Source organism: Vanellus vanellus (genome assembly GCF_965231255.1).
Source record: "Vanellus vanellus genome assembly, chromosome: 7".
Taxonomy (NCBI): Eukaryota; Metazoa; Chordata; class Aves; order Charadriiformes; family Charadriidae; genus Vanellus; species Vanellus vanellus.
The window spans coordinates 21474784-21488586 of record NC_138912.1 but is presented as its reverse complement, the minus strand read 5'-3'; the positions used below and the strand labels follow the sequence as shown (position 1 = coordinate 21488586).

General features: G+C 41.8%; 1 protein-coding gene across 1 annotated transcript; it reads left to right on the top strand.

The window, feature by feature from the left end:
- Nucleotides 1–4624: 4624 nt before the first annotated feature.
- On the top strand, nt 4625–7942 carry ZNF488 (zinc finger protein 488; the record flags this gene model as incomplete). Its single annotated transcript, XM_082486434.1, has 2 exons — nt 4625–4811; nt 6777–7942. 2 exons carry the CDS (start codon nt 4625–4627, stop codon nt 7940–7942), a joined length of 1353 nt encoding a protein of 450 aa, XP_082342560.1.
- Nucleotides 7943–13803: the final 5861 nt, after the last annotated feature.

The window sequence follows — 13803 nt, the reverse complement described above, 5'->3', positions numbered from 1 at the left end:
TCCTGTTCCAGAAAAGAGTAACTCACTTGTTTACAAACCTAAGATTTTGGTTCAGTGCGAAGTGATTTTTCTCTTTCTGAACTGGATATTAATAAAGCTGTAAACTCTGTAACCAACAATGTCCTGGCATGCTCTTACAATTCACCTACAGCTTCTGGAAGTCTTTATATTGTAAGTAGTGATGCCCCCTTCCATTCCATCTCTATTCCAAATGCGATTTCTTGTTTATTTTACAGGTTTAAGATGGAACTTACATCTTTGCCGAAATTCCTTTGGACAAGTGACAACAAACTTTTGCATCACCATTTTCCGGACATATTGGCTACTGTTCATACCACACAAGACATCCCCAAAGAAGTTGTTTTTGGACCATGCATGCTCCAGAACACCCTGCTGGACACTGTAGCTTTTATTGCTCTCAAGTGTTCTGATAGACGGAACATCCACTACGTATTTAAGGTAGGAGAAAGGAGCGTTTCATGTTAGTTGTATCAAAAAGGGTTAGGCCATCCCTGAGAAGGTAACTTTGCCAAGGGGTAGGTTTTTCTTTTGTTCAGCACAACCAACAGCTCCTTCAAAGGGGTGAAGTAGTCACTGGGTTTCTGATTTAAAGGGGAGAAGTAGCCAGTGTGTTTCTGATTTATGAGCTGTAGGCTGGAGGGACCTCAGTGAAAACTGTTCCCTTTGCAGGAAGAATACCAAGTCCCACTTCTATGCTGACGATTGATGACCTGCTTCAGCACTGATCAGGAACAGGAGGAAAGAGGGACAAATAGTTTAGAAATCTCACAGAAGCTTCATGCTCAGGTTTCATCCTTACAAAGGACAAAGGAGGCTTGTCAGGAGGTGTGACAGCCATGTGAGAGCAGAGAGGGAAGACTGTGGCATTGCACTGATCCATGCAGGTGGTACATTCGCAGCATTTATTGACAGATCTGAGGAGCGTTAACCCAGTTTGCTCAGTTATCCACAAAAGTAAAATCACAATGGCAGTGATCTCGGCACAGGCTGTATGAACAGGCAGCCATAACTTATTGCTATTAATACATGGACCTCCTAAAGTTACCTTAGATAAGTCTGTCTGTGTCACAGCTGCCCGTTTCAATCACTGTAGAGATGCCACACAGATATGTCTGTGAAACAAAAGGAACTGTCATGTAAGGAAAGTCAGAAACCCACGGCTGTGGTGGAGTGTTAACTCTCCAGCTCTAGTTCCCAATTTTTTTTGTTCCTTAGCCACTATTTATCATAACTTTTTCATTTGAACAATGCATATTTCTTATGCTGGCCTCTTACCTTGGCTTTCTGGGTCTTGGGAGTGCATTTCAGTCACCATTGGTCTAGATGAAGAACAGGGAGGTAGTGTTTTACAATGTGAGGCAAGCAAATTTCCCGCGTGTTATGGCATGGGTGGATCTGGGAGACAGCCAGGCTCTTGTAAGATTTCTATGCTCTGGAGGAGAGAAATCCCAGGGAGTAAATGTAATATGAAAGATGCAGCTGCAGTATTGGGAGATACTGTCTGACGCTTTTGCTTTAAACAAATTAAGAAAGAGAAGAAGAGGCTTCAGGGTTTTCCTGACCATTTGTTTGAGTCTCTGGCACCAGTTTGCTTGCTTGGACGGTGTTATTAGTACTCCAGAAGAACCACAAGCTCTTTGGAGAAAGATCCCTCCTGAAACAAGGCTTTATTTATGGAATATTTCTGTATTTCTCCTGGGAGTTTTGGAATTACTGTAGATTCAAGAAAGAGCCTCAAAGGTTTTCTACATTGGAAGAGCCCTCCAGAGGGACGGCTTTCGTGTTTTGCTACATTTGAGCTAAGTAATTGTTATGCAGCCATGAAATTGGATGCCTGAGTTGGCTCAGATCTCTGTCTTCTGGCAGTAAATACATCAAATTCTGTGCAAGTAGCTGTTTCAGATGCAATCGGTGGTCCCATAGCCTGTTAGCTACTCATAATTAAAAGTAAACCTTCTAGAAATCAGGAACTATTGTTAAGCTCCTAACTCTGTGGGTAGACAATTACTTAATGATTCAATCACGATACTATGTTGTTATCATAGCACTGAGGTGCAAACAAGAAATGCATTTTGATATGCTGGCCACGGGACAAACAGAATACACACAGGAATAACTTGGCAAGGTGGATTCTTTGCAGCTGAGGTTCATATTCATCATAGCTCAGCAGCACTCCTGCAACACTTCGGGGAATGTTATTTCTAACAAGGGTTTCTTCATCTTGGGCTTTTATGTTTAGTCCAAAAGGGAGCTCTATGTATTTTCTGTCATCCACTTGCAGACCCTAATTTGAGCTCCTTGGGCCAATTTGTACACTTGGGCAAAGAAAATGCCTTGGCAACCATTGGCACAGGTGGTTCTTTCCAGCCAATCCAGCAAAGCAAACTGGCCCTTACAAAGGTGTCTGTCCCACTTCTGCCCCTTACAACTTCTTGTGGGTTCCAAGGAAGAGTCTTATTCTCTCCCTTCTCCTGCACCCTCTATCACGGAAGCCAGATTGCCTCCCCAGCCCAGCTGTGATTGAGCCAGTTGGGCTGTGAAGCCTTTACCTCATATATATGGGCGCAAAGGATTCATCTGGGGGATTGCCATCTCCAGAAGAGTGTGGACTTGCAGGGTTTGGAAAAACTAATGCTGGTGCGTGCTTCTAGTTGACAGCACCCAGATCTTATGGTCTGTCCTTTACTGCTCCCCACCTTCTTTAAGCTCCCTCAGCTCTTTCCCTGGAGTCCTGGTTCCTGGAGGAGCTGTGTTCCCTTTGACTTTGCTTAGAGCGCCGGGTGGATGCTCAGTATTTCTGAAACACAGAAACTAATAAATGACAGCCTCTGTCATAGCTATTAGTTACAACCACTGTGTGTGGGTGGGTGTGCTTGTGTCGCTGTCAGACTTTTGTATTTCTCAATCATTGTTAATTACCATGGCGTTTAGAGAGAACCAGTTACAGGGCATGCTAATTTATTTTCTCCTTTATACTAATTAACTCTTATCCTAATGGCCCCTTAATGTTTCTTTCTTGTATTCAAGCTACTAATGTGATCGTGCTTTTCATGGTAGGTAACAGTCAGAGAGAGTTAAAAACAGAGAAAGAAATAGCCGAAATACTGTTTCTGGTACCAAACAGAAGTGAATGGCTGCCCTGCAATTAGTGGAAAACAAAGAGCCGTACATTGCTTGGGGTGAGATTTAGATCACGCTTGTCATTAGATATTTTTCATTTCCAAACTTCTTCCTTTCTAAACAATGACTTAGTACTTCAAAAATTTGTTGAGGCTTTTTATGCTTGTAAATGTTGCCCTTGATAGCCCTGTGTTTCAGCCTCCAAGCTATGAAAATCTTCCCCATCTTTCAAATGCTGCAGAGGACATAGATCTGCTGTGGTAAACACCAAGGAAAAACCTATAAATAAATAAATTGTTCCCTATTCAAAGCAAATGCAATAAAGTAATTAAGATGGGAGCCACACACTGAATGAAGCAGACAAAGCCAAATGTTTTATAGTTATATTATTTCCAGAGCATGGTCAACCTGTGACTAAATGACTCAGGAGTCCTGTGGAGAAAGGAGTAGATGTGACTGAGGACTATGCTGTAATATACACACAGAAGGGAAATTTAATTTGAGCGGTAGACTTAATATTATTTTTCTAACTTCTGAGTGCCTGACCTTGCAACCTAAGCAACATTTTTTAACTTAGTCTGTTTGGTATTTCTGAATGTACACATACTGAAGGTAAACCAATCCCTCGCTACTCTCAGAAATAATTTAATGAAAAATATTAATCTGATGAGTTTTTATCTGTTTAGATACCTGGAAATGAATTTTATCGATTTATCAAAGGCAGGAATAGGAATGTATCATTTTATTTCTGACAAAGGAAAGAGATCATATGAGTGCTTCTTAGTTGTATTTATTAAAATCTGATTTTTATGTCATCTAACCGAACAGTTACATATGCAGATGTTGGGGTGTTGAATCCGAAACCCAAGATTATTTTTACACCTCCCGATCCGTATCCTCTTATGTCAGTGAAAAACCCCACATGCGACTGCCCGGAACGTGTGTTTATTTCTGGGCTCAGACTGCACTGATCCAGGGGTCTGCACATCTCATACCCCACAGGCCACAGCACTCCTGACTCATAGCCCATTTTCCCATGGGAGTGAGACCGCTACTCACAGAGGAGCACACCTTCTGTACCTCTGTGATCCAGATCTGACATAGTCCCATGGTACAACCTGCATCAGACAGAGGACATCATCCTTGCCGTGAGTGGGCTGGAGATTGGCCAATGCACCGCCCCTGGCATTGCCACGAGAGGCTGCATGTGAACAGCGGTGTCTCCTTCTCCCTCCCACACAGCGGTATTCCCAGAGCTCTCAGCACTCACGCCGGGGAAGCCTTCTCCCTGGGATGACTTTGGACTTGGTGACACTGGCTCACAGCTTTGGCATACTGGCTCTGTGTGAGGTAGAAAACAGGCTTTGTTCTTGAATTTGATGGAAATCTATTTTGGGCCCCAAGACCTGAAATTTCCCTTTTTTTGTGTTCTGTCTCACAGGTAGATGTTACGTCTGTGCACAGTCCCACAGGACTGCCTTGGATGAGACTTGTACAAGCAGCTGCCAATAGCAAGGAGCAGAACTTGGAAGCTTACTTAGAAAACAGTCAGTTATATTATCGCTCTACTAGGAAAATCAACAAAAATGAGGAGCTGCTTGTTTGGTATGATGAGGAGCTTTCCAGCCTCTTGGGTTTCAATGAGATAAAAGCTCAGAGTCCCCAGAATGGTAAGTGCTAAATTGTTCACTGCGAGGGTCACCGAGGTCTGATGTGGGTCTGCAACTTCTTTAGTATGTGGTGATCTTGGAATAGAGGAAATAAAACCTGTCTAAATCCTTAGCTGGTCAGCTAAAAAAGAAGGCCTTTTGCTTTGGAAATTGAGCTGGAGGCATAGAACAAGAACAAATTTACAGTTCTCAGTGCCATTTTCATTGCTACTTTCCCAGAGTGGATGGTGCACTGGGGATTTATGTTGAAATTTTTGAGCAGTGTAACGGACGTCTATGCACCCGTCTACCTTGGAATCCTAAAAGCCTAAAATATTGGTTGGAAATATGCCTTTGTAGCTCATTGAGGAATCAGGTATAGGCTACAGTTTGGCTTTAATCTTGTAAATAAGCAGAGCTGTAAAAAATACATAACAACCCAAACAGTACTGCATACAGCACAGTCTGCCCATTTAGCGGGGACACAGTAGGAGCAACGAAAAGGGCATGATTTTCATCTGGAGATATTGCCAGAAGTTTATTGCTCTAAAAGAAATTGAGTTGACAATTGTTGAAAAAAACAAAAATCAAGGTTATGGAGAGACCAAGCAAATGACTGTCAGGTCCATGCCAAGGTTGTCTCCAGCTGTCATTTACTCCAAACTTTGACCTAGTTAAACTGGAACAAACCCCTCTCTACATTCTCTTTGGTTGATTTAAACACAGCTGATATAGTTTGGTTAGTAAAGGGGTAGGTTGGGTGCAGGTGTGAGTTGGTAAATTTGTAGTGTACAGTAAATTTGATAGTGTACAGTTCCTGTAAATTGATGTTAAATTAATATAGACACAATCATAGCAGGAACCCACTAAATTGTTTTAACTGATTTCAGCGTGTTCTGTTAGCTTCCGTGTAGGCACACACTGTCAGCCCTATGAATTTACCAGGCCAAATTGTTATCTACACAAGAAACACTATATCTAGACTCAAGACTTGAAACTAGCAGGAATAATGTTCCACCCAAATCAGCAGCCTTATTTTCTTATAAAAAGTTCAGTTTCTGTAGTTTGGGACGCCATCTAAGCTGTGCTGAGCCTACAAGTTAGGGGTTTGTAGTTCTACCCAACCAATGTATGAACTTTCCTATGTATCCCAGCTCTCGGGTGCTGTCTGGCATCATTCATCATTTGCATTTAAAAACTGCTGTGAGTTGTGAAATAACATAGCATAGATACTGTTTTCAAAGGTTAAGATGGGCCACACATGTCTTGGTCACTGAATTCTGTACTGTCTGTTCACGTGCAATCAATCATCCCAATAAACCAGAGATGTAGCACATCCGAAGGCCAGAAAGCAACAGTTCCATGCCAATGCATTTTCCCCATTCCTCCTGCTCATCACTGGCATCGTTTCATTTTGAACGTTATTTTCTGTGCCACGGGTGTCTGTGCCTTAAGGCATATAGCAGTTTGCCAAATGAGCATGACTAAGGGCTTCAGGCATTATTATCAGATGATTTGTGAAAAGTATTAAACTTCCAGAGTATCCTATGCAGAAGATAAAGGCTCATGCCAAAATCTTTGAGTTCAGGTCTAAACCACATTATTACTTGGGTGTATAGAATTTAACATAAAGCCAGTGACCTACTTAGGAAAAGTAGACCCAAATCTGGGTTCAAACTTCAAATTGTCATAAAGTCCATATGGTTTAATCTAGACCATTTTGTACTGGCCACTTTACATGATACAAACTTGGCTGGAGAGTCTAAATGAAAGCTTTTCTGCAAGTAGCACATGAAGGCAAATGTGGGTGAACCATTTTCTGTAGCAGCAAGGGGCCTGATTCTGGACTGGCGTGAGCTTTACCATGTGTAATCTTGTATGACACAAGAAATATTTCTGGGGTTTTTGTCTGTGCCAATGACAGGGTCAGGATCTGCCCATGATTGTAACTTTGCAAAACTCATCATCTATTGTCTGTTTCTGCAGAGTTGAGATGCCAAGAATGTAACCGAGTCTTTAAATGCGAGCATTCCTATCTCTCCCATGTCCGCTTCCTATGTGTCCCAGAGAAGAGCGCCCTGCTATGGAGAAACTTCCAGGACCCTAAGACTGAAAAGAGCAACTTAGCTGAGCAGACCACGAATTTCCACAGCCTGGCAAAGGATCTAGAGGTCAAAATGGCAGCTTGTAAAGATGATGCCCATGGTCTCACAGGAGAAAAGAGAGCAAAATCTGAAGAGGCTGAGAACAACAGAAGCAGGAAAACAGTGTTGTTGGAGAAAACCAATAATCTGAGTGAGGAACATAACTGTGGGGGCAAGGAAGAGGTTGGGGGAGAGCATGCATCGGCTGGTTCTTTCTGGAAGCTTGGTTCAGGGAGGCAGTCAGCTAGGAAGGATGCTTTAGAGCAGAAGCAGAGCGCTTTCACTGAGGTCAGGAGGATGAAGGAGAAGCAGAGGAACGAGAAACCAAAGGAGTCAGAACAGGAGGATGGCACAGTCTCACGTGGTAAAGAGCAGGTATCAAAGGAAGTGTTGCTGAACTCCTCTGGTAGCGCGTTCTCCTTTGTGTGGCCCACCAGAGCCCGAGGAGAACAGAAGAGTGCTTTCAGCAAACCCAGTAAGTGTCTAGGAGAAAGAGCTGCAATAAATTCTTCTCATCCCATGAGTGAGTCAGCAAAGAGCCTGGGGGAGCTGTCCGGCTTCATCGCCACCACAGACATCATGTGCTGCAGCACTCTTCTCAACTCCAAGTTCTTTGTCAGTGATTTGTGTAATGCTCAGATGCTGCAGACAAGCATCACTCGGAGCAATGGTTTCCCATATACCTCAGAACCGTGGCCCAAACAAGCAGGAGGACAGTTACGAAACACAACCACCGCTTCTTCGTCCTCCTCCTCTTCCTTGACTCTTCTTCCCCCCACCTTCACGTCCTTTGGAGTGGCTGCCCAGAACTGGTGTGCCAAATGCAACTTGTCCTTTCGCATGACATCTGATTTAGTTTTCCACATGCGGTCACATCACAAAAAAGAATACTCCTCAACTGAGTCCCAGAGCAAGAGGAGACGAGAGGAGAAGCTAACGTGTCCCATTTGTCACGAGTACTTCCGAGAACGCCATCATTTATCCCGGCACATGACTTCTCATAATTAGAGCTGTGCAGACAGATCTCAGCAAGGGACTGGGCAGGTTGGGTAAAGAAGGGGAACGTGATTCACTTGTATCCATTTCTTTTTTGAGTTTACATAAATTTCTTACAGGAAATCACTGTTTACAATAATTTATAATAGAGGCTTTGCAAAAAAATATAAAATGTTTACAAGAGTCTGAGTGGGTTGTAAGTTTTGAAAACTCAACCTAGCCCTTGTCAATCTATTTTCAAGGAAATAAAATAGTGAAATGAATGCACATGCAGTATTAATTTGCAAAGAGTTGGGAACAATGTTATTGTTTTACAAACAGGGTTTTCTTTGCCTGTATTTGATTTGCTGCTGCCCGTGCAGTACAATGTAAATACAGAAGTAACAAACACCTCATTGAATGAAGATTCTTTAAACATTACGAAGAACAGAGCTTCTAGGTTAAAAGAAAAGAAGTTACTGTTTCTAGCAGCTTTGGTGGACTCTTATTCCTTTATGTTAGCTGAATCCACTTTCTTATCAGATTTGTGAGTCTGAGTAAAAAACTTATATCTCACTGTCTCTTTGGCTTTGAAAGGGGCTTGTCGTTAAGACTCTATCTGAAATTTGTGATCATCAACAACTGACCAGTAGACTGCCAAAGAGGCTGTGATGTGTAAATCAGTGTATCTGAGTGCTGTTCTAGGCTCTGCTACTTTTGAAACATCTTTTACAAAGTCAAGTCAACCTGGATCTGTATCAAATGTGACCTGTTGTCAACGTCATTGTGTAGAAAGGAAGCACAAATTCTGCCCAGGTCTTGCGAGGTCTGTGTGACTTTAGTAGGTGTACAGATCTGACGGGGGTAGAGTTTGGTCTGTCGTTTTCAGGTTTTGGATCTACTAAAGAAAGGAACTACGGTATTTGAGTTACTATGAGCTACTGATAGATAGAATCTGCACAGTTTAATTGTGGGTGATAGGCTCTGTTCTGCTAACCGCAAGAAGAGGAATGTCCTTCACAAAATGACACAGGCATACAGGAATTGCATTGCATTAGACTGGCTTGTCTGTCCTTTGGTTTCTACATGGTCCAATTCCAGCTTTTTTTAAAAGAAGGTGCCAAGTTCTCTCTGTAGCCTGCCCATATGAGACATTTTTCTTGCCTACTTTGGTTTGAGCTCTACTTTGTCTCAGAAGCAGATGAGTTTATACTGCTCTGGGTAGGGGGGAGGGGAAGCAACAATCCTGTCTATTGTTACTGCAGCGCATCTCATTACTTTTTTAATCCATTTAGGGGCTTGCTCTTGACAGCTTATGATGTGTGTTCATGTTTATCTCTCTCATGTAGTATTTTTTCAGGTTGTCTGATGTTTTTGTGGCCTCTCAACATCGTCTGCTATTATTCCCTTTCAGATAGAAAATTATCAGAAACCACTAATTTCTCAGCTAGGAGTAAAGGACATTGCAATATACTCCTTATTATTTTCCACCATGCTGATGATATAGTCCAGTGTTTGTCTGCTGCACACTGGACAGAAGTTTTCTTTGAGTTCCTATGATGATGCCTAGGCTGATAATGCCTAGCAATTATCAGCAAGTAAACACATCTGAGTGATAAAAGACAGCCCGAGAGTCTTAGGCTGTCAGTTGGGATCAACATATTACACACATTGTCATCTCTTGGGAGATTTCTGCAAGTCAGGAGACTGTATTCTTCCCAATATATTGCTGTTGAACATTAATAGATGGCTGTTCCCTATTAACATAAACATTTGACTTATTAGAGGCCAACCACTGGCTGTGCACCCTAGCTTTATTTTCCAAACATAAAGTGATTAAACTGTTACATTATGCCTTTCAGTTCAGAAGACTTAAATTGAGTCTGGAGGTCTGGTTGGATCGTAACACAGCTTTCCAAGGTCAGTGGTGGAAGCTCTTTCACTGGAGTCATTAAAAAGCAAAATGAACAAAAGCTTTGAAACATGGAGCACAGGGAACAACCTTGCATTGAGTAGGAGATGATGTGGTTTCCTTCTAATCTTTCCATCTCTATTTTGTGTCCAACAACATTTACTGTGTAAGGAGTATATTAATGGCAACTTTTAATGGGCCAAATTTCACTCCATCTGGTTTTATCTGGGTGCCAGCCAGTTTACTGTGAAGTCAGTGTCCATAAAGCGTAATGAAGGACTCCATGGTGTAACTGCCTTCATATGTGGTTAGGGTTATAGTTCCCATTAGTAGTTTAGGCCAGATTGTGATCTCATTTATTCCAGTGCAAATCCAGAATAATTCCATGTTGCTACTCCTGATTTACATCAATTACTTTAAGATCAGCCTGGCCCAGTATAAATAAGACTAAAGATTTTTTGGTACCATTGCTGCAAAATGTTCTCTTCTGTACTTACTGACAGATGCCGTGTTTTCTTAACAGTTTTATGGTTAGGAACCTAACTTCAGAAAGACAAAACCAGCTGTGTAATGCTCCCCGGTACTATGTTGGCGCATTGCTTCAACATTACCCTGCTCCAAGGGCCTGTTTTTCCAGTGCACCACACCTGGCATATTGTTTAGATCAGAATGAAGCTGTACCAAATCTAACGGGTTACATGTTTTCACGGGTTTTGTGCTGGTCTCAGTGATCTTGAGAAAGTGTGGCAAATCAGCCGTTGATAAACAGCTGCTGAATCTCAAAACCTCCTCCAATGATGCGTTAGATCTACATCCGTAGAGGTCTCACCAGTAATCAAACTTACTTACTCTGCTTATGGTATGAGGCTTAAGCAAGCAGCAAGGCTACAGGGAGAGATTGCTTTCCTTTATGTCATGAAGTTGTTTTCTTGGGCGGGGGGAGGGTGGAAAGGTAAGAACTGTTACCCCATTTCTTTGCAGGCATATCTCAGTCACGGCAACTTACATACTGTGATGGCAAGCAATGTATAAATGTCTTCTGTGCACAGAAAGGCGAGAGAACCAGTCATGAGAAGTGGCAGAGCTGATTCCAAATGCAAAAATGAAGAGGAGAGGTTTTTAATCAGCTTTATTTCTGGTACCGTCCTCAACTCCTCCGGCTGCAGGGGCAGCACAGTTTGGTCCCAGCATGTAAAGACTGGGGATTTTCCTCTTGCAACATGGAAATCACACGGCAGGCAAATGTGTGTGATACTGCCCTTGCTCCTTTGGAGGTGGCACAAAAATTGAGTGAACAAATTGCCTCTTGTACTGGACTTGTTTACACACATAACTGACCAATATGACATCCAGTTGCCTGCTACACCTGTGCTAACATCAGAGCAAAACAGCGCAGATGCCAACAGAACCAGAACTTGATTCCCTATGTGTAAAACGAGCTCTCGCGTAAAGCCCCTCGTGGAGGCAGAGAGAATGCCTTTCATGTGTCTCAAGTTTAACCGAGTGTCTCATCTAAGCTGGGTTACATAAACCAGGGGGCTTATCCAAAATTTTTGCAGATTTTATTTCTTTAAACAAAAATATTCATATTAAAGCTGAGTGAACCAAATATTGCACAGGCAGAAGGAAACCTAACGAGACAAAGAAAAACAAACTTCCTATAATTGAGTCATGCTGGAAGCTTTTTTTCCTTGTGTCTAGAAGTCTGAACATTTAAATTGGTGCAGATGAAAGGAAATCCTGCTGGAGGAAAGGCGCTCCACTAGAGCAGGGGGTTCATGAAGAAATGAAGGGACTTAAGGAATTCATGAAGGACTGCATTCAGTCCCACTGCGATCCACAGCAGGGATCTGTGTCTTTTCTACAAGTAGAAATGCTTGGAAGAAAAAAAAAATTGGATTTTGGTTTTTAAAACAGGAGAAGGAGACAACTTGAGGTCAGCTGACTGGTTCTTTTCCTGTCTTTGCTAGCAACTGCCTGTGTCGTTTTGATCAAACCACTGGTTCGCATGACGTGTTTCTGGATCAGTGAAAAGCGACATAACACGGTGCTGTCATGCTCAGCTGCTCAGGCTGTGTTTCTGCAGTGGGTTGTGAGTTTACTGATAGGCAATGCCAGCTTAGGATATTCGTTCACTCATTGACCCCTGAACTTTTTCTAATGAAGATGTGTTCCTCCATCGAAACTGCACTCAGACAGGTTTTTGACGACTATATATTTACTTGCTTTTTGGGGCAATTTTTCACTAATTGATGCAGCCTGTGAGCTGTCATTGGTCTACAGACCAAGGTTTGAAAATCACTGCACTAGGAGAGCTTTTGCGGTATGATCATTAGAAGCACTCTCCAGAGAGCAAGAATGCATCATTTTGTAGAAAAAAACCCTCAACACAGAATAATCTGGCTGCCATTTCTTGGTCAGAATTCTGGGAATGCTAAAAGGAGAAAGATCATACTGCTAGGAGACCTGATACACCAGCTCCTTTCCTCTTGCCTTTAAAAGGAACATGATTAGAATGAAACTTCAGGAAATCATTCCAAGTAAGGAAATGGTGCGATAAACTGTTGAATGTCCCTGTCAGCTTTGGAACCAGAAGAGGGAAGGGTGGCAGTTTCAGCATGTTGTGTTGTGGAAGGGCACTTCCAAAATTGCTTGCCTCTCCCTAAGAAAACTTCTAACTTTCTCATTTAAACCACAAACCATGGATTTTCCATAAACTGATTTTCAGTCGTAATTTTGTGATGTTCAAACCTTTCAATGCGGTGTAATTTTCTAGGCAATTACTGTCTGTAGTTTTGTGAGGTCTGTTGATTACACTGTGCTGTGGCTTGGTTAGGTTTTCATAAGAGGTTCTGGTTGTTTGAGCTGACAGTTTCAGTGGTAACTAGAAACATAAAAAATGCCAGGTGGAACCAAACCCGGGGGATGTACATACAAAGTGGGAAATACAGCTCAGGATCTACGTCTTCCTTGACACTACAGAATAAGGTGGAAGATCCATGCAGAAAGCAGCTGTGGGGGAAAAAAGTCTTCTTGACCACATAGATGGTAGAGATCAGTTTTAATTCTGAAAGTGTAGACTGAGGTTTCAGGGAAAGTGCTGTTACCAGTCAAAATTCCAGATATTTGAGAAGTGCTTGGTACTTCTAAACAGTACAATCTTACTAGGTTCAGTGCCACTTGTCTCAGTGGGTCCTGCAGGCTCTGCCTTTACAGGTATTTCCTTTTTGTCAGTTCTGAATTTGCACCTTTTCAACTTCACTGTCTTAAATTGAGATAGAATAGGATATAGTTCATCAATCTTGCTTGTTATCTCTCTGCTCTAAGAAAGCCAGTCTTTCCAGTGTCTTCAAACAAAATGTTTCTTGTGACCCTACCTTGAGCAAAAATACAATCAAACACAATTTACGCTACACCATGTCCAAGTTTTAAGGTCAATGAGATGGGAATAAATATGACACAGCAGTATGTGAAGACAGGAAAAAAAAATTTCTAAGCCTGATAGTTTCAATGCCAATGAGCCAGTAGATGACCTATGAAATAGTAAATATTTTGTCAATTAATAAAGTTTTTCAAGGTTGCACATTATTTTTTCAGTGAAACTGATCACTTTAGTGAACTAACAGCACTATTGATTTCAAATGGACTAACCAGCAAATGCATCTTCATTGTTTTCCCAACTGGATTCCAATTTCTAGACATATTTATTATTTGTAAGTACTTACAATATTACTACAGGAAGAAATTATTTGCTATTTGTGCCCGTAGGGTGTAGCTTTTGGCCCTTGAATGGATAGCTAAAGTTTTTAAATGTTGGGTTTAACAACTACTATTGTTTGTACATGACAGCACAACTGATTGTGTTTAGGAAAACACGGCAGTATATCTGGATCATTTGGATATTAAAGAGGCTTAAAAGACATTAGAAGAAATACATTACTGTTGTTTACTCATTCATTGACTACTCCAGTCTCTTCCATAT